The sequence below is a fragment of the Xiphophorus hellerii genome, chromosome 5, assembly GCF_003331165.1.
Source record: "Xiphophorus hellerii strain 12219 chromosome 5, Xiphophorus_hellerii-4.1, whole genome shotgun sequence".
Lineage (NCBI taxonomy): Eukaryota > Metazoa > Chordata > Actinopteri > Cyprinodontiformes > Poeciliidae > Xiphophorus > Xiphophorus hellerii.
Window position 1 is genome coordinate 17,102,719 of NC_045676.1, and position 13,667 is coordinate 17,116,385.

Below are 13,667 nucleotides of genomic sequence, written 5' to 3' on the forward strand. Positions count from 1 at the left end.
CAATAAAGTAAATAAATTAGTCATTAAGTAACTTTTTACAGGTCAAAATATAAATTTATTTGTAAATAAGAAAAATACATCTATAATAATAATAATTTATTGATTTCTAATTTACTACATACTTTAGAAAATAATGAAATGATCACTACTAGTAATACATTTTTAGCAATTTATTGTAGTTATTACATGTGCTGCATGATCATATGAAGTCATTTAAACTTTTATTGTTGGCATCTCATTGGTTACCCAAATTATTGTTTTTTGGGGGGGGTTTTAACCAGCATATTTTATTAAATTAACAGTTTATAATGTATTTATTGTTTATTGTATACTTTATTTCCGCTAAAAATTCTTTTTTTTTGTACTTAACAATTTAATATTTTACTTAGTGGTCAAATTGATTATACAATAAATATAAACAATATATATGTTTTTTTTAACTGCGGTTTGCTCGTTGTCGCTCGTTGGAAAAGTAAGAGCTGGATCATTAACAAGGTGACAGGCTGGAGTTAAAATGAAAGATAACCCAAACCCAGAGTCTGACCAGTTTTGTCCTCGTCCCTCTGCAGGTCTCCCATGAGCTGTCTTCCTCTCCTGTTTGACCAGAGAGACGGACTGGGCTCTGGAGTCAGAGCCCGTCCTGAGAACGTTCCCCCTGCAAGCTCCCACATTGAGCTGCTGTTGGAGAAACATGGAAACGGAGAGATGGGGGTCAACAGTGAGTAGTTAGAAGACTGTAGTGGTTTCATTTTGTTCTCAGCCTTGATCGGTTAAATTTAAATAATGCTTAGTTGTTTTTTTTGGGGGGGGGGTTGTTTTGTTTATTGTGGTAACAAAGTGTGTAACGATCCTGCTGACACTCCTTTGAGTTTAGGAGCCACTTTATGACCAACTGATTCAGAGCTAAAAACCATATGTGCCTTGCTAAGCCAGTTTCCCTTGAGTAATAGACCTCAAATGGGTGCAGGTCATTTAGCCTGTTTTCTATTTTGAAATTTTGCAATGTTGGTCTCTTTGTCTCTAGCTTCTTTTGTTGTAAAAAGTTGTCTGTCACAGCAGGCTTGCACATTTTAAACCAAGTATTCATCCTTGGGAATCAGAATCATCTTTTTCTTGAATATATGTGACTTTTCCATACTGGTTTTACTTGCATATCATAGTTTTAAGAGACAAATATGGCACCTTACGGCAATGTAACCAAGGACTGTACCAGACTTGTGGTTCTCTCCCTGAAATCTTGCCTGATCAAATGTTGTGAATTATCCTATAAGAAGATTACAAAGCCTTGACATAATCATCTGGGGTTATCCCACATTGTTTAATGACATTGTGATGTTGGTGTATGTGAACCTCTGACTTTGAAGACCATAATAAAAATTTCTCTTTTTTTATTTGAACATTTAAATAATTTTGCTTACTGACCTAAAATGGGAACAACCAAATTTATTGTCCAACTGTGTAAAAAATGTGTTTTTATATGTTAATATCTGATTTCAATTGTCAATCCTTGAAAACTCAATATCTGTGCAGTAGATAGTTCATAGTTCAACATTACACTTGTCTAATTATGCATGAGTTTCTGTAAATTAACCTTGATATTTTGTTGGTCCAGAAAGAAAAAACATGTTGTGACACCAACTAAAATGTGCCAGCTTCTTAATTTATTTTCTAAACACGTCTGACTCAGCACATAAAGCTTCACTCTTCAGTAAAGTTTGTTTTGCTTCTGCTGGCAACGTTTTTATGTGGATTTTTTTTAGTAACATGCACGGCTGTTTCTAAGCAGACGGTGCTGATCTGGTTGAATAAATACATACAGATGGGTATCTGCAGCTCAAAATATAATCTGTCATTGTAAAGTGAAGATTGAAAGGAAAAACCTAGACTTCTTTTATATACAAATAAAAAGATCTGTATGGCCTAAAACAGTTTTGCAAGCCTTATGCATGAAGGCTGTGGAAAATTACCCACATGGCTCACCTGGTAAAAATGAATTTGTGGATGAGTTTCATCCACAACTGTGTACTATTCTGACCCCAGAGAAACACTGGCTAGTTATCACTTATATAGTTTTGATCACCCTCGCTAACCTTTCTTCTCTCTGGAAATCACCCATCACTGAAAGCTTCTTGTGACATTCACGCTCTCTCTTTCAGTTGTGGAGATGTTGAAGTCGCTGCACTCGCTGCAGCAGGAGAACCAGCGCCTCCAGGACCAGATCCTCAGCTTAACAGCAAAGAGGGAGCGGCTGCAGCTGCTCAACACTGAGCTGGCGGTGCCTTTCCAGCCCCACATCCACACCATACCGGGCCTGCACTCATCCTCTCAGATCAGCTTTCTGTCATCTTCTCAAGGTTAGGTTCTTCATCTTTGATGCCCTCAGGATTCTGTCCCCTCGTCGTGCCATAGAGCTTTCTCACACTCCCACTTCCGTTTAGCAGCACCAGAATGTTAATATGATTAGCTTGAAGAGAGATGGAGTAGTTCTAACATAGTTGTTTGCTGTGGCTTTACTGAACATAGTAGATTGTGGTAAACTTAGAAATTGTAGTTTTTACCCTGTGAATATTCCTCTCATTTCCTTAGACCCCCTGAGCACCAATAAGAGTCCCCTCTCCAAAAGCTGCTTCCTGAATGACACCTCCTTTGTTACCTCATCTGAGGTGAGAAACTTCTCCTCCTTCTTCATAGGGCCGGGCAGCGCGGCTGAAAAACGAGCCATGATTTCATATCAGTTGATATTGATTATTACTGATTTTTTTTTTTTAAATAGATGAAATACTGCCAACATGGTGATGTGACCTTTTCCTGTTTTATCTACAGTTTCTTCTCCACTTGTTGTACTCATCTTCTCCCATCACTCCACACAGTACTTTTTATTGTTAAGCAGTTATGAGGCGTAGTGGGAAAACATGAAACTGCTGCTTCGCAACTTACTCAACAGTTTATTGACTAACAACTTGTTGATCATTAGTCAACAGTGAGTGAATGAGTTAGTTGTTGCCACCCACTTTGCACAGCTGGCCATGAGAGGCTGAGCGGCTAAAGTCTTTCCTCTGCCTACATCCCCCAGAATGCTGTGCAGTTCTGGATCAGAGTTCAGTCAAATTATTGCAAATTCTATTGGACGCATTACCTGTTGATATTGATCACCTTTCTTTTGCGATATCACCAAACACTGCGGCAGCGTTATCACTATCAAATCTCTTTAGGAGAATAATTTCTCCTGTCTGTTTATTTTATGATAAAGGAAATATGCAATAAACAGCTAAAAGTCAGCTTTTGTGTTTTTGATCCAGGAGCTCCACTCTAATAGTCCGTCCCGCAGCAGTTCGTCGCTCTCCTTCCAGGGTACCCCCCCTCCTCAACAGAGTCCCGCCTCCTTCGGCCAGCCCCTGCTGAACGGTTTGAACCGAGGGCCCAGCGACGCTTTGGGGAGCATCAGTCAGTCCTCTGCTCTGCCAGTGGGTGGGCTCATTGCGTCCATCACAGGGAGCCCGCAGCTGAACATGAACGGTGTCCTGGGCGGTCTGAACGGCGTGATCCAGTCTCCGGTGCAGAGTGCTCAGCAGCCGTCGCTCCCCGCCCTGCGTCCCCAGCCGCCTCCGCTCAACCCCCAGGCGCTGGCCCAGGGGTTTCAACTTCCTAAGAACTTGAGCCCGTATGTAGCCGCTTTGCTTCCATTTGTTGTTGTTGTTAGAGACGCACTGATCCACAAGATGAGCTTTAATTCATTGTAGACCACTTTGATAAACCAAGGGCAATGTCATGCAAAAGTATTCACACTCCTTGATTGTTGCGTATTTTGTTACATTACGACAATAACCTTCGATGTACTTTATTGGGGATTTGTGTGATGGAACATCAACTATTGCATAAAAAGGAAGAAAAAAGAATAAATTGTTTTCAACATTTTTGTCACAAATAATAGTTTGAACCGTGGTCCTCAAAATACTAGCTTTTTGTTTATGGTAGCAGATGCTCATATCTGACACAAATGACATTGACCAAAATGTTAAAGATGAGAAAGAGAGGAAAGAAGAAAATGGGCCCATATCGCATCTGATATTACCATTGCAAAATTTAATAGTAAAGTTGCCAGCAGAAGACTTTCTAATGGTGCGTTCACACCTAAAGCGTTTTGAGTATCAGGTGCATCTGGTTTACATTCAAAGTCTATGTGGAGGCACGTCTAGGGCCATTGCAGCAGCGTGCTTCGTGTGTCCGGTGTGGCAAGATTTTAACCATTTGAAGCCTTTGGAGGGTCTGAAGTGTCAAGAGCGACCAATGGAAAACAACGGCTAGAGCTGACGTGTATTACACGCCCTCGATGCGCCTCCACATAGACTTTGAATGTAAACCAGACCCACAAAACGCTAGATCTAGAACAAAATGCCAAGCGTCTGCATTCATAGTGCACACACGTCGAACTTGAAGCGTTGGGCGCGTTTTTGACGCACGTAACGCTTTTGGTGTGAACGCACCATTATATTGTGCAGCCGGGTAGACAATATTACGTGACTACTTCCAATTCACAGAAATGCACTTTATGTAGCTGTATCATGTCGACTCTCAGTAAAATACATTGAGCTTTATGGGGTTTTAAATATTACAAAATGTGGAAAAGTTAACCTATTTGCAAGGCGTTGCACTCCTGAACTCCTTGATCTTTGTTTTGGTTTGAACAAAGACCAGTACTACACTTTATCCTTTAACCAGAGATGTTATTGCCTGCTTTGTGAGCTGACTTGGTGTTTCCTTTTGTTCCAGGTCTTCTTTTCTGTCTGAGCAGCAGAAGCAGCTTCTGTTCGAGCAGCAGCAGCAGCTCCAGCAGTTCCTAACCTCACAGAACTTCACACCGGTAGTGGCACTACTCTTATCACTTCTTCTCATACTTCTTGATCGTGTGCATGCAGTCAGAGTCATTAAAAAGAGAAACCGCGTCTCTTCTTGCAGCCTGAGGAAGCGTAGTTGCCTTCATCTCTTCAAAAACCAGGTCTGCTAGGTACAACAGGAAGGGATGGCATTTAAAAATGCTGGTTCACTTAGTAGACAAAGTCGGATGTTACTCTATAATTTGTTTAATATGTAGAAATATTTATGTTCATCAGTGTAATTTCAATTATTACTTTCTTTGTTTTTGTTATTGACTTTAATGCCTATCATTATTATTAGTTAGTACTATCTATTTCTTATTGTAAAAAATTACATTCACCGTCTTTATCCTTGATGGTGTTGCTACTATGATGATTACAATTATTACTGATATGAATATGATGGCTAAAACAATTTAATTACTATTGTAGCCCTAACAAATGTTCACACATCTTAATAGAACTCACATAATCCTAGTCTTCCTGGTCTCAGTTTACAAAATCCACTTTATTTAGTTGCTGTCTATAAATGTAGGTTGATCGCAGCACAAGTTGCAAACTGTGCTGCTTAGTGAAAACCCCAAAAGCTAAGCGAAGCTGCCTCCTCCCATATGGAGTGTTTCTTTCACCAAAGTGATGCAGTAGCGCTTATTTGACTTGCAAACTGCTGAAAGTCTGCTGGGGTTTCAACCAGTCAGGCGCTTTGACACTCTCTAATTATAGAAACCAGTTTGTTTCCTGTTTGACTGTGAAGTTGAGTAGTTGTCACAATAAGGGGACTGAAGATTTCTTACTTTTGTTCTGTTACAAAAACAGGTAAAAATATGAATTTTAAGGTTTGTTGCAGTGCATCTGGAGCAAGAAGTCTCAAATTCTTCTAACCTCACAGTATTCAGAGCAAAGTGATGATTCTGTAGCTCTAAATCTTTTTCACCTCCGTTGAGCTGGTTGCATGCCTCCCTGCAGTTTATTGCTCTCTCCCTCTCTTTGCTTTCAAACGCGGCTGCTGGCCTCCGTGATCATTGAAACGGCAGTTTTGTTTGTTTGCTTTTAGCTCTGATCACAGATCAGTTAACCTGCAGCGCTCTCCTCCTCCTCCAGGAGCAGCAGGCGATGGTGTGCCAGATGCTGCAGCAGCAGAGACAGAGGGAGCTGCAGCGCCTCACGCTGACGGGAGCGCTCAACTCAACCCCTAACTCGCCCTTGATCTCCCAGTCGCCCAACCTGTTGTCATCGGCAACCGCGTCTCCCCTACAGGGGAGCCAAGCGGGGGGTCTCTTTGGTCTGCAGGACAATGTGCTCCATAAACCTGGGGTGAGTATTGCTGCAGGATTTCATAACGTGTTGAACCCCATCGTGGTTCAAGCCAACAAGCCATGATTGTGATTTTCCTCCAGAGGATTAATACTATGGCTGCTAAAATGAGTCAATATAATCAAGCCTCAAACCTTTCTGAAAGAAAACAGGCATATTCATTCATTCATCTTCTTCTGACATGTGAATGTTTGTTCTGTTGTTTTCGAGGATTTTTTTTAAAGCTGCAGTGATGCACAAAAATCCTTGTTGTCTGACCTCTCTGAAATAGAGTAATATCTTTTCTATAATCAGATGTATCCTCCAACATCAATCAGGGTTTCTACAGAGCCTGAAATTTGAATTTGATGTTGATTTCTATTTCAGGATAAGAGAGAAAAAGAAGAGAATAGAAGAATTAGTTTTCCCAGTCTTTATTCCTTATCACCCTGTCCACATGTTTTCTCTTACCTCCATTTTTTTCTCACTCTTGTAAATGTTTTTCTTTCATTCTTAAGCCTAAATATACAAATAACATGAATTATGGTTCACATTAAAGCAAATGTTACTATTGCATATATTAACAAAACAAACTTCTTTTTAGCAGGACCAAGAGAGAAATGCCTTTTTATAGTGAAACAATTATACACTGGTACTTCTATAAGTCCAAACCACTTGCCAGAGGTGATTCTACTTAAAGGTTACAGAATACAAATCCACTAAATAGTTCAAAAAAAAAAAAATAATAATAAATAAGACATTCTAAATAATTCTTGCTATTTAATTGCATTCTGATATTTTTTTCCCCAGACAGCAGGAGAGAAGGCAGGAGACAAGAACGGCTGAAGTGTTTTTTCCCCGTTGCTTCCTGTCCAGTTCGGATGACGACGTCCCGTCAGAATCGCCGGTTTCTGTGAAGTTCTGGGCTCTCAAGTCTCTCCTTCCTCTGTCGTCTTCATCTGACAAACTTCTATGAATGTAAAACGTGACATTAAGGTGAAGTTTTTTTGTGTTTTGAAGCTCTTCATATTAGAGGTCCATCTTAAGGTTTTTATCTTTGTCATTTAGGCAGCTTTCAGAGAGCATGACTACAGTGGTCTCTTCTTTAAATTGCACTATTTTGTTAGCTTGACCAATGGGGGCTGCTTATGAAGCTCACTGCTGCAGGAGCCGGGTGGGCTTTTTTATTTTGACGTTTGATATGAAGGTCAAGAGTTTGGCTCTGACTACTCGAGCACTGACATCTCCCTCTGCCGCGCAAACCAGCACTTCCAGTCAGTCCGTGAGGAAGCACTTCCGGCAACCTCCCGCTGTCTTCCTCGATATATTTCGTCTTCCCGTTTGCGTTCACCCTGTTTCGTCCTCATCCTTTGAACATTTCGGCCTCGCGCTGGCACTTAAGTATAAGATGTAGTCAAGTTGGTGTGTTGTTAGTGGCGTTTCCTCATGAAGCTAGTTATTACCTCAAACTTTCTGCCAGCTGTACTCCGTTGTTTATTTTGTGCAGAGTCATTACCGTAGCAGCCTTCAGTGGATAGGAATGACCAACTAAAAAAAAAACAACAAAAAAAACGTGGCACTCACTCGATTTTAACTTTGAAAAATAAAAAGCAGCATGCCGTCAACAGTGAGGGGCGTCTGCTTTTTCGTTCCATCCCACGATGAGAGTTCCTTCCGTCTTTTATATCCTTCCAGTTGCTGTCGAGATTAAACAGACGAAACCAAATTATTTGGGAAGGTAATCATTGGTTTTCCTGAACGAGTGTGCATGTTTAGTCATCCACAGACTCCCTTCTGAAGGATGCTCAGTGGGCCACCACGAACTGAAGAGGTTTATGACTTGTGAGTATTTTTGCACTCTTGTCCTGAAGTTCTTTGTTACCTTCACACATGGATAACTCTTAACTAGCTCTTCTTTTAGCAATACTGGATAGATAATGCCTTAATAAATGGGGTAGATTTACAGGGAGAGCCCGCAGCCCTCAGGCTCACTCTGTCCTCTTTGTCTTTGATAGGTTTTGTTTTTAACTCGGGCACATGGAGGCTTTTATTGTTTGTTTTTAAATGAACTTCTTAAACTCATTTATACTTTTGATAGCTGACTGAAGATTTCAACAGTGAAAACTTGTGAATAACCGTATGGTCAAGTGTCAAATCATTTTCTATTGTGACTTTTGTGTTCACACGCAGAGCTCTTTAGTTTATTGTTGTGCTTCAGAAGACTGAGAAACGATAATTTGTAGCACATGTTGCAGTCATAGGAAAGAGTTGAACTCTTGATATAGCAGTGTTTGATGCGTAATGTGACTGTTATCGGCACTGAGACGACAGCGAAACCCCGTCGTAGAGGCTGACCTTCCTCCACTCTGATTCTTCGACCGTAGCCCGTAGGACTTGGTTTTATCTACACATCGATTTTCTCTAATTTACATCTCTCACTTGAGTTTCTGAGCCGTTTACTTTCCGTTTGCAAGTCTCCCAAACTGTCGGTGATAGGTTTGTTTCAGATTCAAGCATCTCCCTAGTTTGTGAGACAGTGCCTTGTAAAAAAATATTCATTCCTCTTGAACTTTTATCAGATTGTCTGAAGCTACCAGAAACTTCTTAATCAGATTTTTTTTTTTGACAGAGCAACACAAAAGAAGTGTGTCAGTGTAAATAGAAGATAAATAAGAAATTATTTCATTCATAAAGTTATTTTGTATGAACCTGAAAACAGAAACTGGGATTAAATTACACACATCTGAACTGTTTACTTAGTAGGTGACTTTTGAAGTCAGTTTCATTGGATTTAATTTGGCATGTTAGAGTAGTTGGGATTGAAAGCAATTCAATGACACATTTTTCAGTTTCTGTAAAACCACCTGACTATTACGTGCCCCTTTGTGTTGGCCAGTACCATAAAAATCAGAAGAAAATGCATTGAAGTTTGTGGTTGAAAGAAGTTTAAGGATCTGAATTCTTTTGCCAGGCATGTGTACTTGTAGCAGTGACAGAAGGTGAATGTTGGTTATGTTTTATTAGTGTGACTGCAAGATGGAGGTTTGTCGTCATTATGATTTTCCTCTCAGCCAAGAAAAAGTTCAGACTCAAAGAGTGGAGCAAAGGTTTGCTGAAGCGGTTTCTTTGTCATGTTGCACTGGGGCCCTGCGAGCCCAAATGTAAATGGTTTTTATGACTTTTTTTTTATTTTTATTATTATTATTATTATTTTAATAATAACTTGTAAACTTTAATATGTTTGTATAAAGACACATTCATTCCTTTGAGGTTTGGGTAACAGACATATTCCATGTTATGAATGTCGTACTGTGTATCTTTTATGTATTGCAACATTTAAGCACCTGGCTCTAAAGGAGACGTCAGCTAGTAGGATATGGATTGCATGAAATGCAGTGATGTCTCTCAAATGTATAGCTAAATACCAAGTTATAACTATGCATCATTTAAAATGCATTGTTCCCATGAATTAATTAAAAAAAAAAAGATAGATGAAATGAGCACTGAATTATAAGAAGGAAAGCACGTTGTTGTCGTTGTACAGTGAATTTGTTTGACAGAACTGATCAAAACAAATTGACAATATTCAGATTTCAAAGCCCTGTAAAGTATTTTGATATTTTTGTGTGCAAGATTAAAAAGACAACTTTTTTTGTCAATAAATGTATTTTACTGAGTTGTTTCATGGTGCTTTCCGCTGTCTATTCTTTCTTGCAATTTGCGTTGGTGTCCTCTTAAAAGCCTGCTTTCTTTTTGGACTTATAAAGGTACAAATGCATGACTATATATAATGTATATGAAAAGATTGGGTAAATGTGGCTATTGTGGAAACAATTTTGCTCCTTGCTTATTTTTCTAAAACAAATTTAAAATATCCATACTTCTCCCAAAGTATGGTCTGATCAAACCAAAGTTGAATGTTGAGATTATAATTCCAGCATGTATGTTTGGCACAACAAAAGAACACCATGTCCACAGTGAGGCATGGCGGTGGCAGCATCGTTCTGTGGGACTGTTTTTGGAGGGAGTTGAGAATAGTTGCAAATATTTGTGATGATTAAATTCAACATTCAGGCTAGAAACCTGAAGATGAAGCAGAACCTTATACCTTTACATGCAAGGAGTCTGTATTCAAATCCTTACATTTTGGGGATGGCTCTTTGGCAGAATGCATACTTTGGGAGAAATGCATATTTTTAACCCAGAGTTGATTTAGAAAGAAAACAATGAGGGATAATCTGAAGTGATGTGCAGTCTAACAGATACAGAATATTTTTGCAAATGATTCAAACCTTTGTTTTCCAATGTAAACCTGCCTATACCGAAAGGATCGGAAGACGAAATTACTTAAATCATCTTTAAATGATGTCAACCTGGCTACTGGGAGATTTGGTTGTTTTGTATGTGTTCAATACTTCAGAGAAGGAGGAGGCTCACTATGATTGAAACCAAAAACAGGAACCGGGTGAACAACAACCTCGCCAGTCAAATTCAAAAAATAACTACGTAAATGATTATCCTAAACACCCTGACTAAGCCTTGTTCTGTAAGGCCTGGTGCGAATAAATCAGTGGGGATGCTTTGATGAAGAAGGTACTTTACTGCTTACAATCCCCTTCAGTGGGCGTACACCACAGATTAGAGCTGTCAATGAAATGAATGAGTCTAAGCAGGAAGAGGAGGAGCAGTGAGGCAGAGGCGGAGTCTCAGCCAAGTTCTGACCAGAACTTCTACCGAGTAACCTCCAGCTCTCTGTCTGCGTCTACGACAATAACAACACGAAAAGGCACATTCAGCAGCCCATCCGCAAAAGGTGCGCCAAAAAAAAAATGAATGCAACCGGGTTGATGTGCGCGGTGCGGACAACATTCCTGCAGACCTTCCGACGACCTCCGCTGCTGCTTCCGTCTGTGTCCGTCTCCTCCTCCTCCTTCATGGTGAGTTTGTCTGCTAAGAGTTTCTGTGGGTCGCTGAGTCACAGCGGGGTTTTATTCACGTAATTTCTGCAAAACGTCGAGTTTTGCTGTGAGCGTGAGCTGAGTCATGGCTGTGGGTGTTCACACCATGTTTGTTTTTCACAAAAAAAAAAAAAAAAATCCAATCTGGCGCACCCTTTCTCACGTTTTCATTCATCTTTACCACTACCGAAGATAAACACGTGAGGTGATTTTCAAGCTAATTAGCTTGAAACGTAGCATTGGTTTTTATCTTGTATTGTCGGTGAGCAGCAGAGAACTGCTCTGATTTATAAGACGCCATGAAAATCCATGTTTCTACTAAGAAATATTTCTGTTATTCTCCCTGAAACTTCTGTTTGAATCAAAATATAAATCCATTGTTAATCAAACTAAAACAAGTGACTTAAAATGGATGTTTTAGACTCTAAAAGAAGACGAGTCAAGCAAAATTCACATTTTGCACGTTTTTGTCCTTCCTTTTGGATTCCTACTGCTTCTAAAAATAAAAACAGCGCTTAAAAATCCACCCAGTTGCTTTTTGGCAGTAAGTTAATATTTTTTGGTGTCTGTAAAATGACACTTTTGAAAAATCTTCGGAATGTAACGTTCTCACCGTTGCTTGGCAACTTAAGCTACCCTCCAGTACATTTGGTCAGCTAGTTTTACCTCTGCCTGTACTCCTCCATTCCTCCACCATCATACCTCCTTCAACTTGACAATAGGAGCTTAAAGTCTGAGCAGAACATGTGGTGTTTTGTCCTCCAGGTTCAGAGGTGCCTGCAGTCCACTCAGCCGGTCCCTGCTGCCCGGCTCCCATACAGGGTGAAGCTGTCTGCTGGGAAACGCTACGCCTGGTGTGCTTGTGGTCACAGCAAGAAACAGGTGAGAGAGATGAATGCTGAGCTCGGCTGCTTTTAGATTCATGCCACAGAAGTTCCCATGTCTCCTGTCAAATAAGTCTATTCAGGATTGATGAAATATTAATGGGAGGAGGCTTACAAAGAACTTTGAATCAACAAAGAACGCACTGTTGCACCTCTTAAGACCAAAGTCCTGATGTCACAAACACTCAGGCTGAGACTTGAACTTTAGTCTCACAAAGACTTGAGCCTTAAGACTCTTGAATAATCATTATCTTATCTAATAAGGGTTGTGTATTAGCCTGCAGAGCTGACATTTTTGGCCCATTGGGAGCTCCTAATGGTTTATAACATGTTTACCTGCAGCTTTGTAAAACTGACCATTTTCCTCAGTTAAGCAAAAACCAAAATATACTGAAGTTGCCTCCCCTGGTGTTTAAAGTAGCATCAGACATTTCTGGTTCTTCAAGCATTTGTTTGATGTTTAGACTTGACAGCAAATCGTTATAGTTGGTCAGATTTTCTTCTGTTTGCCAGTTTATTCAGTTAAGAATTCCAACGAGGTTTTACATTTAGAAGTGTAAAACCTCAGCTCAACTATCATTATTGTGCAATAAAGTTACTAATTTTACTTCCATAAACTCGTTCAGCCTTACTTACCTACAACTTGCTGCGTTAAATGCTGACATCCACACGTTGATATTTGTAAATTTGCCAACATTTTCCACAGAAATACATTTTAAAGCTGACTTCAGACTCAAAAACAGAAGTCCACGTTAATCAAAGTAACATTCAACTTGTTCAACATAAGTGAAGATTAAAGCTCCTTGGCATTATGTTGTAAAGGAACGATTAACATGTCTTTTTTTATTTTTTTATCCTGTTTTACAGCCTTTCTGCGACGGCACTCACAAAGCAAAAGCCCCAAATATCTCACCTCTACTTTTCACCGCCGACAAAAACAAGACAGTGATGCTCTGTGCCTGTAAGCAAACCAAGAACTCTCCGTACTGCGACGGCTCGCACTTGAAAGTCATCTATAGGGATGTGGTAAAGTATGTTAAAGGCCTGTTTAAATGATCCAGGTCATCGTATCTTACCTTGCCACATTGTGTGACGCAAATACTTTTGATAAAACACAAATGCTGCTGACATGTATCCAAGCTTCTTTTGTTTTTTGGTAACATAATATTGTTCATGAGCACTAAAAGAAGTCTTATTGTATTCATCAAATAAGGACTGTAGTAGTTTGAAACTGATTTCTGTAAGAGTTCAATAAAAACATATTTTTTACAAAACATTTGTAGTAAGTGTGAAAGGGTTTTATATGTATGCTTTGTACTCTGTATAACCCTAATATTTTTTTTTTCTAATTGTAGTTAAAAGTTTCTGAGAATGAAGTGTTTTGAAGGAATAAATGGATTAAATTGAGAAACGGTGGAGCTCCTGTGGAGGCAGAGTTAGAAGATTGCCAGTGAGAAGTCAGCAAAAGGGGACTGAACAAAATAGTTTCCTTTGTGTCGTGTATATAATGTATAGCAGGTTAGAGTCTCATAGTGGTCTAACAACGAGAAACGGCATTCTTTGAACGTTTATTTAAAAAATAATACAGTAGTTCCTGCTCATTTTCTTACAGTCATCCAATTACAGCATCCTTTGATTCTAATCTGTATACACAGGCA

At 39.6% G+C, this 13,667-nt stretch overlaps 2 protein-coding genes across 2 annotated transcripts in view; both read left to right on the forward strand.

The window, feature by feature from the left end:
- The window catches only part of LOC116719960 (protein AF-17), a 29,066-nt gene extending 19,214 nt beyond the window's left edge, over window positions 1-9,852 (forward strand). The window contains exons 14-20 of the mRNA XM_032562828.1: window positions 570-718; window positions 2,157-2,354; window positions 2,587-2,663; window positions 3,300-3,661; window positions 4,771-4,861; window positions 5,976-6,188; window positions 6,978-9,852. Of these exons, the coding sequence (XP_032418719.1) occupies window positions 570-718; window positions 2,157-2,354; window positions 2,587-2,663; window positions 3,300-3,661; window positions 4,771-4,861; window positions 5,976-6,188; window positions 6,978-7,013 (1,126 nt within the window). The 3' untranslated portion in view covers window positions 7,014-9,852. The remainder of the gene's footprint in view (window positions 1-569; window positions 719-2,156; window positions 2,355-2,586; window positions 2,664-3,299; window positions 3,662-4,770; window positions 4,862-5,975; window positions 6,189-6,977) is intronic.
- A 999-nt stretch (window positions 9,853-10,851) lies between these two features.
- Window positions 10,852-13,291, forward strand: LOC116720778 (CDGSH iron-sulfur domain-containing protein 3, mitochondrial-like). The gene is made up of 3 exons (XM_032564200.1): window positions 10,852-11,104; window positions 11,891-12,007; window positions 12,877-13,291. Exons 1-3 carry the CDS (start codon window positions 10,997-10,999, stop codon window positions 13,063-13,065), a joined length of 414 nt encoding a protein of 137 aa, XP_032420091.1. The 5' UTR covers window positions 10,852-10,996; the 3' UTR covers window positions 13,066-13,291.
- Window positions 13,292-13,667: the final 376 nt, after the last annotated feature.